General features: G+C 40.4%; 1 protein-coding gene across 5 annotated transcripts in view; it reads right to left on the bottom strand.

Annotated features, from left to right (window-relative positions):
• Positions 1-281: 281 nt before the first annotated feature.
• Positions 282-13,015, bottom strand: part of LOC306758293 (ATP-dependent 6-phosphofructokinase, platelet type-like) — a 49,940-nt gene continuing 37,206 nt past the window's right edge. For 2 of the 5 annotated variants that reach the window (XM_079243575.1, XM_079243577.1), the window contains exons 16-22: positions 10,842-10,994; positions 5,670-5,834; positions 4,797-4,858; positions 4,051-4,162; positions 2,835-2,934; positions 2,648-2,753; positions 282-1,421 (exon numbers count right to left, since the gene is read on the bottom strand). In XM_079243575.1, coding sequence (XP_079099701.1) covers positions 1,265-1,421; positions 2,648-2,753; positions 2,835-2,934; positions 4,051-4,162; positions 4,797-4,858; positions 5,670-5,834; positions 10,842-10,994 — 855 coding nt within the window. In that variant the 3' untranslated portion in view covers positions 282-1,264. Of the gene's footprint in view, positions 1,422-2,647; positions 2,754-2,834; positions 2,935-4,050; positions 4,163-4,796; positions 4,859-5,669; positions 5,835-8,295; positions 8,449-10,841; positions 10,995-13,015 lie in introns of all 5 variants that reach the window. The other 3 variants (XM_079243576.1, XM_079243578.1, XM_079243579.1) reach the window with 2 other exon arrangements.

Genomic DNA, 13,015 nt, shown 5'->3' with positions numbered 1-13,015 from the left:
TGTTGGACTGCATATTAAACACAAAATCTAGATCCATGTTAAAGGATTAATGGTTTTTGCTCCTGGAAAACAGAAGTTTAGGACAGTTTAGGACTGTACAGTCAAACCAAAGCAGAAAAACCAGCTGCTTTAGCAGTAAAAAAAAAAAACTTAACAGAAGACCTCTGTTAGAGATGACTGCAGACAATCATCAGGAGCACCTGCAGGAAGACAAACCGTGAAACACAAACACTGAAACCACAAATCCCATATTTCAATAAAAAGATCACTTCTATAGCGTCTCAGTTCAAATTGCCAAAAGGTCAGAGACCAAAATGTCAACGTTACATTGTAAAATGCTTCATAACAAACTTTTTAACCATAGCGTCTTCTATTTGTTTAAAAAAAGGACAAAAAACATGATGATTCCACACAATAAATGCTTTATTTACTCTGTGACACAACACTCACATCACGTTACATTAACTTGCATCTTTAGACATTTTCCACTTTACTGCCCAGCGACACTAAGCAGGACCCTACTCACACAAAACACTATAAGGTGCCACGTAGAAAGCCCAGGGTGGAGACATCAGCAAAGGCAACGACACAACACACACACACACACAGCTAGCAATACACGGTACACACACGACCAGCTCGTCCTGAAGCCTTGCTACACTTCTTTCAGGTTTTCAGCATTTTCTAACGGAGGTGTGGACAGTCTGGGGACAGCTTGTCATCCTCCTGGCATAGATTCTCTCTTCATAAGCAGCTTTGGGAAATGACAATAATCATGGGGCTCAAAGTGCAGTTAAAACATGATAAAACAGACTTTAAATGCATCGCCCACCTCAGCAGTGCCGTGTTTACGCAACACAGGTGTTTACTCACAAGAGTGTGTTTTTCAATTTAAAAAAAACATTATTTAGCTACATTTTTGGGGGAACTAGAACTAAAATAAAGTACATTATGACTGCATATATACTGAGATATAACTTTGGGGATCTAGAAAATACTATGTTAGCGGTTAGTTGAAATTATAGAGCTCTTTCCAAACGAACACCCTCAAATTGAATCATTTCTGAATTACAGTGTATCCTCTGAAATACCACAAACCGAATATATCATTTATAAATAGACTTACTACCTTTTAAATTCTACCTTTTAACTTATTTGCAGTCAATGAGCAGACAATCAGTCGTTGTGGGTGCAGCTGTCACCGATTCTGTGAAGCCTGTTTCCTGTGAGGGTGAAGCTCTGGTGCTGGAGGCAGTGCAGCGGTTCAGATTGCAGCAGAGGCGTCGCGCTCTTTGGGTCGGATCCTGCTCACGTGTTCCAGCTGACCGGAGTCGGAGACGTCGTAGCTCGTCTTGTACTTGGCCAGGATTTTCATCAGAGGACGGAGTTTCAGCCACCACTGCTCCTTCGGGATCCTGTGGCTGAAGGGAAACGGTGTGTGTGGGGGGGGGGGTCAGAAACTAAACCTGCTGCTGTAACTTGGTTTTAAGAGTTTTGGTTAGATCGCCTCAGAAAAACCTGTTACAGATGTAGCTTGGCTGATTCTGGAAACACTTTTGTAAGACATCTCATGAATATTTCTGAGGAAAGACTTCAACTCTGGTCCTGAAGCATCCTGCAAAGTTTTAGATGCACCCCTTCTCCAGCACACCTGAATCACATGAACGTCTCGTTGCCACTCCTCTGCAGAGCTGAATGACATGTGGATGCAGGAATTCAGCCGTTTGGTTCAGGTCTGTTGGAGAAGGGATGAATCTGAAACAGGGATGGTGTCCTGCAGGTGTCTGATGTGTCCCTGCAGCAGTAGACCTGATTCAAATGGACGGATCATTAACAGACTTGTGCAGAATTTGACAGCATGCTGTGGAGATGAGATGTGATGCACCAGAGAAACAATAAATACCTGCAGGACACCGGCCCTCGAGGACCAGATTTGGAGAACCTTGATCTAAAATTGGAAGAATACTACATTTCTAACATTGGACTGCTATTAGAAAATAAACAGTTTACTTCTATTTTAACAAGTTTCTGCCTCTTAAGGCTTAAAGCTTAAGAATCCTTAATTAATAAGATATTAATGAATAAGACTGACAGTTGTTGCTGTGTTTCTGATTTTTACTCTTCTGCATTCATGTCTCAGTATGAAACAGGATATAATCGAGCATGGTGCTCTGTTTGTTCTGTTTTTTTGTACTGTAAAGTCTTGTTTTACCTTTTGTATGACCATGTGAGAAATAATAATAATAAAATAAGGATAATACAAAGCCAACGTGCATGTGTGATGTGGAGTTTCCTGAATGCACCCCTGCCAGAAAAAGCCCCAGCCATAACTGGTTTAAACTGCTTAACACACCTGGGAATATTAATGAATTTCTGTGTCCAGACCTAACAGAAGCCGTCAGCTTTGAACTGCAGATACTGGTGTGAGCAGTCATATGCACCATATGCAGTATATAAATACTTGTCTGATACAAAAGTTAGACGTAAAGGTTCGCAGTATAATCTCCACTTCAGCAGCTATGACACCACTGAGGATGAATTTCCTCTTCTGCGGTCTGCTTGGGAATGTCTCTAAGCCACCTTGTGACTGCGAGAGCAAAAATAGGTTTGTTTCTACTGCGAAGTATAAAAATAACGTTTCTCTTACACAAAGTCGGTTTCCTCACGAAGCTCTGACACCGGCTGGAAGACCATCGCTCTGCGACGCATCCCCAACAGGCATGCGGTCTCCTCGGAGTTGGCAAACACTCTTCCTGCAACGATGAAGCACCAGTTTTTATAAGAGGGTGTAAACATGATCCAGTCTCACCAGAATCCAGGTATTTGTGGCTTACCTCCTTTGTAGGACTCCTTGAGTGTCCGTGTGATCCATTGGATGGCTTTCGCTGCAACTTTGGTTCCAAAGTTTCTATCAAAAGGAGACGGCGCTCCTCCCTGTTCGGAGTTATGAGATAACTTAGTTTCATTTCCTCTGGATACATAAATAAACATGTGTTTTGTTTTTATTTGGCTGTTGGTACCATCTAAAAGAAGTTCAGACTAGCATGTTATTTTACATTTTTATCTCCACTCAAATATGAATCAGTTCGTTGGAAGATGAAAGTTACATTTCTTTGGTCTCTTTTTGCTTTATTTTCTCATCATCAACCAATTGTTCAGTTTCTTTATGAGACAAAAAGACAACAGCGCAGTAATAGTACTTTGTTGTATATTCAAACTAGGATATGTGAAACTCATCAGTATTTTCATAATAAATGTTTTTTATTTAATCAGAACTTGAAAATTTTGTTTCAAACTTTTCATTTAACCAAAGTCTGATGATGTAGAGTTGTTAGGGTTCAAAGTAGTGCTCAGACTATTAACTATCTGTTATCTTATATGATTATAATGTGCCTCAATGTGTAACTAAGAGCAACTTGTGTCCAAATTTATGTTGTTTTTAGTTCACAGTTGTGTTCTCTGAATTAGATTATAATCTGAAATGTTGCTGAGTTGTTCCTAAAACAAACTGCAGTGAAAAGAGCTGTAAATTCCTGTTTTATAGTACAAACATGTGGTTTTTGTGATGTTTTAAATGATGTCAGATCATTTAATAAGTCTTCAAGAAATTGCATCACCTTCTAGCTTTTGGAAAATAATTGTCAGAATACTTTATTTTAAGAAGTTTATAAATTGTTGTATCCTACAGGTTTGTATTTGACTTTTAGGTTTGATTCTTTTAAAATGTTTGTTGTATCAATATATTTCATACAGAAATTTAAGTTATAATAGGAGTTTTAATATTATTACAAAGGGAAAAAAATGGTCTACTTAAAATTATACCTTGAAATAATAAAAATAATCAACTAAGAAAAGTAAAATGAAGTTAACAGTTTGTTTAAACGAACCATACCAGAAACTCTGACCTTATTAACACATTTTCTAACAGTCATTAGTTTAGTAGATAGAATTTTATAACACAACAGCACAATATTGTCACATGATGCATTCTGTCTCCTCCATGTCATAAGTATGGACGTATGTGTGTGCGTTTCTGTGTGTGTGTCCAACCTGCTGCATGTGACCCAGGATGTTCTTCCTGCAGTCGAACACACCTCGGCCCTCCTCAGAGTACAGCTGATAGATGAAGTCCGTGGTAAAGTTCTCGTTGCAGTTCTCATTTCTAAAACACACAAATGTGTCGGGACCAGGAGGATGTAAAAGTTTTCCACAGAACCTGTTTGGTTCTATTTACATAAAACCCATCATCTCTTAGTCATTAAGGATTTGATTAACATCTTTGATGTGTGCCCTGAGGCTGTGGATGTTCTGTTCTTCAACACCAACCTGCTGTCATTTGCACCCTGCAGGTGCATCATGGTGCATCACCGTGTGTCAGAGGGTTGTGTGATAAATAATTATGCAGGTGCAACCCGCTGCGCTGGCTCACAATGTCACCTACGCTTTGTCCAAAATATTACATTTGTCCTATTTCCACAGACCTCCATCCTGCAGGGAGCACTTTAAACAGCGTTGTGGTGCAGTGGACTAAAATAACCACAATAGAGGACATTATAGAAAGTCTGTAGGGTCACTCTGATGTCCACAGCTCTGCAAGACGAGCTCTTTTTGTGTTCTATAATGAAAAACACACCTTCACAAGAGATAACAATAACATTTTTATGTCTAATTTTCTCCTTACACACACAAACACACATTTTCGTGCAAACGCTCCCACAGGCTGCACAGTTTCTGTGGGAAAAGTAAAGCAAAGGAAGATGTAGCTTTGTTAAAAAAACTGAACGGAGTCGACTCACCGGAGCACCAAGCCTCTCTGGATGCTGGTCTTCATCTTCTGTGTAAGATGCTCAACGTTAGCCTGAAAACACAGAGCGAAGCGTCGTGTTAAAACCTGGCAACCTGCAGGAACAGCTGCACACCACCTGCCTCGGTTTCATCCCCTCACAGAATGGAGAGGCAGGCGCAACGTGGCAGTAGCGCCACCAGGGGGCGCCATATCTGCCTTTATGCAACTGAAACCTTTGTTTTGATGAGCTTTGCATCTCAAATCTTATCATTAGCTTGCTATTTAAAGTATCTATTTACTAATAAGTGTGATATTAATGTACATTTCAGTAGAGATCCATGCAATAAATACATTAGCTGCTAACATTTTCTTAATTTTTATTACTTATTTGTAACTGTTGTGACTTTTCAGGCATGGTGCTTTTAAAACACACAAGACTTTGAAGATAAGTCATGAAATGTGCACCATAAGAAACTGACAGCACATGAAGATAAAACAAGTCGAGGTGAGGAAAAGAATATTTGTTTGTGGCCACGTGCTGGTGAACAACAAACACTGATGTCTCTAATCTCCTGATGGGATCAGACTGTTAGTGGAATAAATGATGCAGCTCAGAGGTTATTAATAAGTTTCTTCCTATGCATGGCTGTAATCTGGGTCACCTGCCCCACCCTGAACATCCAGGCAGCCGCGGCGGCAGCAGCAACTGACCGGAGCTCACGTGAACAGTGAGGTATAATCTGTGTTGCTTCGTTGTTAAGAAGGAGATTAGTATGTGCGGTGGTTTAAAGAAAGTCATGACGTTAAAGCTATCAACAGGAAGAAAGGCTGATTGGGAGGATTTAAAGGGGCATAGGCCTGCTTTAAGAAATTTCTCTCTGACCTGCAGGTCTCGGATGTCAAACTGCTCCTCGTAGATGTAGACGGTGTCGGCGCCTGCAGCCAGACCGCCCACGGTGGCCAGGTAGCCGCAGTAGCCCCCCATGGTCTCGATAATGAAGACCCTCCGCTTGGTTCCACTGGCTGACTGCTTGATACGATCACATGTCTAATTCACACACGAGTTGGAAAGTCATTAAAAAAGCCAAAAACCTCCGGCTCCGTTCCATCATGCAGTTTAAAGCAGAGCTGAGACCAACACTTACTCAGCACATAAAACCACATAACACATAAAGGGAATTTAAGATCAGCTCTACCTTAAAGTGAGTGAAATATGTGTGACAGTGATGGACAGGTTGACTCCTCATGACCTGGTGCTGTGGTCGCAGTTTTTACCATTTCTTTTGATTTAAGCAGACAGTTGTTTTTTATTTTTATCCTCTCAGTCAGGTTTTTGGTCATTTTTGTCTTTTCAAGAGACTTTTGGTGACAGAGAAGCTGTTTTATAATGTACAAACAGTAACTCATTGATTAGGAAATGATGATTTCCTGCACACTGAAACTGATAGGAGGCAGATTTGAGTCAACCTGTGCATCTAATCTGAAGAGTGGAGTCCACCAAGTCAGGACACTACAGTTCAGTCCCATCTGCTTTTCAGGAATCTTCTTATTTTGTGGTTTTTCTACAGATTTTTCTTTTGGGACTCACTGCATTGTTCTTATTGGCGGAGTTCACCAAGAAAATAATATGGAAACACAAGCAATGAAAAGCAACCATGTAAGATGTCAAACAGACATGTTTCACAAACTTTACAGCACATAAGTGCTCCATCAGGACACGGCAGGAGCAGTCGCTGACATGCAGGTGCACTGCAGCTTGTTCCAAAACCAGCAACATGTGTACTCACAGACTGTGGTTTACTTCTGTTTGTTCATTCATGTCTGCAGGACTTCTAACCTGCTAAACCCAGCCTGGAGCCGAGAAGGCAAATCTTTCATATGCATGAATTTGATATGAAATAAAGCAAACAGATATCAATACATCTGGATTTTAGTTGAGTGGTCCAAACGAGCCATTGTTATGGATTTTCTAAAAAATGTTCCTTCTGCTTTTTTTGCCGTATGTTTCTCTTCATGTTTCTTTTTTATGAAGATGCTGGTCTTGATTTGATTGTTGTCATTTCCTTTAAAAAGAAAACATGCTGATAACTGTCTTGTGAAAATGGTCTTAAAAGAAAAGTCAGAGCAGATTTATCATCTTTGTAAAGATGTCAAGTCATCTTCAAACATGAGATGACTTTATCACTGAGGAGGAGGAAACGTCTTCACCAATCTATTATAGCCTAGCAACAGTACTGTGTAAAAGTAAAAGCCACCCATCAATTCTTTAGATTTTGTTTAAATAAACAGGAGTTCATAGAAAAAAAACAGGAGTTTATATGCAGCTACTTAATAAAACATCCAAACATGCACATTTATTATAAGCTTGCAAATCAGTATCTGCCTAAAAAGCTTTATGATTATTATTTTAACCTGTGGCACTTCTGTGTGTTGTAAATAAAATGCATGATGATGATGATAATAATAATAATAATAATAATAATTATTATAATAATAATAATAATAATAATAATAATAATAATAATAATAATAATAATAATAATAATAATAATAATAATAATATTTATTATGCCCTGTGATGGACTGGCAAGCTGTCCAGTCCATCACCCAAAAGACAGCTGGGATAGGCTCCAGCTTCCCCATGAATGTTCATTGGATCAAGCGGTTATGATAATGAATGAATGAATGCATATTTCATTCATTTTCCGAACCGCTTATTCCAATTCAGGGTTGCGGTGGAAGCTGAACCCTGAATTGGTTCGTTTTTATCCACTTGTCCAGTTTCCCATTTTTTGCCAAACTAGATAGGCTGTTAAACTAATATCTATTCAGCATTTTCTTTCTGTCAAACTTTGTTTTCCGAACACATGTAAATAAAGAAGGCTGCTGAAAGAAAGCCTAAATATCAATTTTGGATTTGGTTTTTCTGTTACATGTAGTCTACACTGATTCAAGCATGACGTTAAGGTGTCTTTTAGATGCTGTAATGATTCATAATTCAGAGTTAAGTTGTTGCAAACCATAAAGCCCAATGTAGCATATTTGACACATCATTTCTATGGTAAAAAGTTATAAGATTATATTATAAGATATAATATAATATTTTTGTCATGGTAAATATCTCCCCCAAAATCTTTGTTACATTTTGTTAAAAGGCCAAATAAAGATCTCAAATTGAAAATATTGAACTTTTCTTAGCATTTTTTCATGGGTGGAGAGACTTAAAAGTTTGCAACAGAAAACAGATTACTTTGGAAATGGCCAGATGTGAGGACTAGAAAAAGCAGGAACTGACTTTCAAAGAGCCTGCAGGACTACTGCTAAAGACCACTTCTAAAGAATCTGGCTGATTGGAAACAAAATGTATACAAATGGGGGCCAAAATGGGGTCTTGAGTCCTAAAAATGCTGCCTCTGACATCATCTTATTGAAGACTGCATCACTTTCCTCTAACCATGTTTCAATCTCCTCAGCGATGTGGTTCCTTCTATCTGTGTCTGAGCCCTTACCTCCACGATGGCGTTGAGTGACGTGTCGGCTCCGATACTGTGGTCGGTGCCGGGCACATTGTTACTAATGGTGGCAGGCAGCATGCACATCGGGATGCAAAACTCCTCATAGTTGGCCCGGGCCTCGTACAGCTGCAGCAGGGACTCAAAGGCCTGATGGTGGCATCAGGTGGATCAGATGCAGTTAGACCACTAAGGGGAAGCCTACATGTCTGGGTGTGTGTCGGTGTGTGTTAATGGTGGATATTAGCATATTCTAACAGACTACATCATGGCACCCAGAAGTGGCCTTTTCTTGTATCCTTCATTACTGATGTGTCCGTTTGAAATGAGCGCATGTCAATGTTGCATGCATGACAGCTAACAGCTCCATGTGTCACGTATGCAAAACAGGGAGAAGTACAAGAATGACACTAATGCAATATAATCTGCAACAGGTGTCAAACTTTTTGAACCTCTTTGGATGTGTTTCACCAACATGTAAAAGGTTGAAATGTGCTTTTCAAACTATGAACAAGCTTACAAATTAAGGTTAAGTGCAAAACTAAAGAATGAAGGATGCAAGAAGAGGCAGCAACTTCAATGCAACTGAGACCATGAGCATCCAGCTCTGTAATGTGCTGCCGGCTGGCTCTCTCCGGGAGATGGGAAGGGAGGGGCTTTGGCTTCTCATTGGCTGAGAGGAAATGGAATGGAGAGAAGGGGGTGGGATCATCATTGCTGACATGTCACAGTGTTGACGCGACAAGATAAAAACCGCAGTGGGCCTCCAGAGTCTCTAAGCGAGGTTTCCTTTTATGTCCACGTGAAGAAGTAAGACGTCTCGGCTCAGAACAACAACAAGCTTCGTTAAAACGCTGGGTTTGTATTTACCAAACACGCTGGAGGAGAAAGAACAAGCGAGCGTCCTGATTGCACTGACCCAGACTGCTGTCCACTCTGTTTACCAAACACACACACGTACACACAGTAGGCTGCACAAACACACAAGCAACACATGCCGGAAGCATGCAATAGGTCACTGGACGCCCCAAGACTTACCTGGGACCTCCGCTGAGCAGCTCGCCACTGACAACAAGCAGCAACAAACATTTTCTACCAGAAAGACTCAGAGCAGCAGTTTCTGCTGAAAGTCTGGTGGCCGTAACATCCAGCAGAGTTCAGCGAACATAGTAACAGCTTAAGTCAAGCAAGGTTATTCTGACCTCTGTTAGTGTGTTATGTTCCACCACCGGTTGGTTTATGCGAAAGCAGAATGCTTCCGTTTAGTCCTATGCAGGCTGAAGGTTAAGGGGAGTGGGGGGGGGGGGGGGGGGGGGGGGGGGGGCTGTGCACCTGTTTGCAAAGCATGACTAAGTTTTCACTTAGCAATAAGCATAAACCAAACTGGGAATAATAATTATAGTTTCGTTCACTCAGCGGACTTGAACTGCAGTCTTCTAGTCATATATGAGGAAAACCTTTTGCAATTTTTTAAACGCATCAAGTTTTAAATCTGGTTGGCAATCACATCAGGTCTTACTCTTATGTGTACACTCCCTTATTGTCTTTTTCTCTTACGATTACAGAGTGTCATCATGCCATCTAAAGGGAACAGTATGCAGGAATTACTGGCATCTGGTGTAAAGATGGGCATAGCGATGACTCCAAATGCCAAGCAGAGCTATGAAGAGATCCTGCGATGGACTGGCAACCTGTACAGGTTGTACCCTGCATCTCACCAGCTAATTGCTGGAACAGGCTCAGGAAAAAGAATGTATGAATGAGGTGTAAATGGACAATGGCCATCAGGGGCCAAAATTCTGCTGGACAATAACATTTTTACATCTGTGTTTGGAACCAGCGGCCTCAGGTGCAGCGATGACTGCACTACAAGTAACTCCTGAAAATCGTCTTCCTCTATGGTTCATTATTTATCCCAAGCAGTGTTTAACACCTATCAAACACATGTAGTATTGCTGTTTTAAAGCTAAGAGGGTTCGCACTTCACGCGCAGAGTTGTCTGTCCTTTAAGAGATATTGTAGTATAATTGGTGGCATAAATATGCCAGATGCCATGTTGGTGGACCCACTGCAAATAGATGTAAGTGGGTCTTTCAAAGAAAATAAAGGTGTTATTTTAATGAAGTGATTCCAAACCAACAAAAGCACAATTTTTCTAATATATTAAATTTTTCTGACATTGATTTTTTTTTTTTTTTTTTTTTTTAGATGCTGCACCTTTAAATAATTAGCAAAACTGGAGATTGAGACCACAAACTCACTGAAGGATCTTAACTGGATTTTAAGACTTCACCCAACAGTTTGGGAGGAACTCTGAGGATTATTCTTAAATTAGGTCTTTTTAATCACCATTTGCTTAATGATGAAGACATTCAAACAAAAATACCTTGATTATCTTAAGCTGTCAAATGAAGAACACCTCATGCTTGTTGATGTTCAGAAGCGAGCTGTTAGCACACAGTCCCAAACTCTGACAGACATAGTGGTGTGAGACAGTTAACGTCTACAAACACACACATGCACTCTAACCCAGCCACACTTACATCCGTAATGGCATTCAGAGCTGTGTCTGAGCCAATACTCAGATCTGAACCAGGGATATTATTGGAGACGGTGGCGGGGACCATGACCATGGGCACACAGAACTCGGTATATTTGTCCCGTGCAGAGGAAAGTTCCAGTAATCCCACGTAGGCCTGCAGCAGTGAGAGCCAGCGTCTTATTGCTTGGTTATTGAGGAGGTACACAAATGGCAGAAAAAGTGAAGAGGCATAATGCTGAGGTCTTCACAAAGTACAGTGGGCAAGAGGACACAGGTGGGCGTTCAGGAAAAAACACTGTCTGGAACTTCAAGGAGATGGGGAAGACGTGTCCAAGGTCCACACAGAGATGGAGATTACAGTGATGGAGATGTTTACCAAAACGTGTTCAAGATACAGATATGTAATCAGTATGGGCTTACAGTGCAGACTCTCAGCTTTAATTATTCACATCTAAATTGTTGGGAGGGTTGATGAATTACAGCTTTTCAAAATGTAGCACCTCTTTTCAAGGGACCAATGGTAATTGGACAGTTGACACTAGTGCCATTTCATGGGTTATATGAGCTACTTTCTGGTTTATCCATCATTGTTCAAGCAGGTAAAATGTCTGGAGGTGATTCCAGTGTAGCATATGGAGGTGGAAGCTGATTTCTGGCAAGTAAAGCAGACCATTTTTTGGTTGAAATAAGAAATCCAGAGGTGGTACAAATGTTTACTGGTAAGCTTGAAAACTCAAAAAGGCCTGGATCCCATCAGAAACATTAGCGGTGGGGGATCACAAGTCCTTTCCATGTGGTGGAGAAAAGCCTGATCACAACTTTCACCTTAATGAAGAACACTCACGTTGTATCACTTTCTAGATCAGGGAACACCAACTCCAGCCTTTGAGAGATACCATCCTGCTGTTTTTAGTGTTTCCCCGCTGCAACACACCTGATCCAAATCAATGGCTCATTACCAGGCAGGTGCAGAAGATGACAAGTTGTTGGAGAACCTTTTCATTTGAATCAAGTGTGTTGTGTCAGGGAATCACTAAAATCGGCAGGGGGTAGCTCTCGAGGGTCAGATATGATCTAGATTAACCCGAACATTTTATGAGAACAAATACAGAGGGTCCACCACAAGGTACAAGCCCTGAATCCGCCTCGAGAAAAGGAAGGCGATGTTAGACAGGCCTAATCTAAAGAAGACAGACAAGTTTTGGAATAGCAAGAAAAAAAGTATGGAGTAGTAGGGTTGGAAACAGTCAAATGACATGGCCATGCATGGCTTCCAATGGCTCTTAGTCACTGGTGTTTACTGATGATGTGACAGCAGACAGAAGTAAATGAGTTATTATATATACAGGGACTTACTTTTTACTTAAATTCTGCCAAATGCAGCAAAGTGTACTGGGTGGGGCTTCACAGTACAGATGGACAGTGAGCCAAAACATACTGTGAAAGCAACCCAGGAGATTTCTTTAAAACAAAGAATTGGAATATTACCTAGAGGTTGAATCAATCGCCAGAGTTCAACCTGATCTGAGTGGGAATTTCAAATAAGACTTCAGGCACAAAGACCCCAAAACAAGCAACGACCAGAAACAGCAGTAGTAAAGATGGAGCAAAGGGTCACAAAGGAGGAAACCCAGCATTTGGTGATGTCGATGCATCCAGACTTCAGGCAGGACATATCCGCAAAATGTCAAAGATAAACATTTTATTTACTGTTCAATTGCTTTTGAGCTCCTGATATGAAGAGGCTTTCTATAAAAATGGAGGCAAATTCTAGATTTTTTATAAAATATTTTTGTTAAATCTCTTGAACTAAACCTGAAAGTCTGCACAGTTTTCAAAACTGATGTGGTACAAAGAGCGAAAATCATTAAACATTGTGCAAATGTCTTTGCAGTCTTGGGGCGCAAGTTCAAGTTTAAAGTTGAATAGCTACCCTTACTTTAGGTGGGTAGTTTCCACCACATGCTTAGGAAATAATTGGACATTACAAGTTGTTTTTACTTAGTCATTAGCTTCACTAGTCTGTTAAAGACTACTTCAGCAAGACGATAATCTCAAATCAGACAAGTTTTTTCAACATGACATACTATATATACAGTAAACTGATTAGTGACGCACCAACATGTTTCTTAAGTTTCATCTTTTCAGACTGAACATGCTAAATTTCTCAAAAAT

This window comes from Telmatherina bonti, assembly GCF_933228915.1.
Source record: "Telmatherina bonti genome assembly, chromosome: 7".
Classification (NCBI taxonomy): domain Eukaryota; kingdom Metazoa; phylum Chordata; class Actinopteri; order Atheriniformes; family Telmatherinidae; genus Telmatherina; species Telmatherina bonti.
This window is presented reverse-complemented; position numbering and strand designations above follow the sequence as displayed.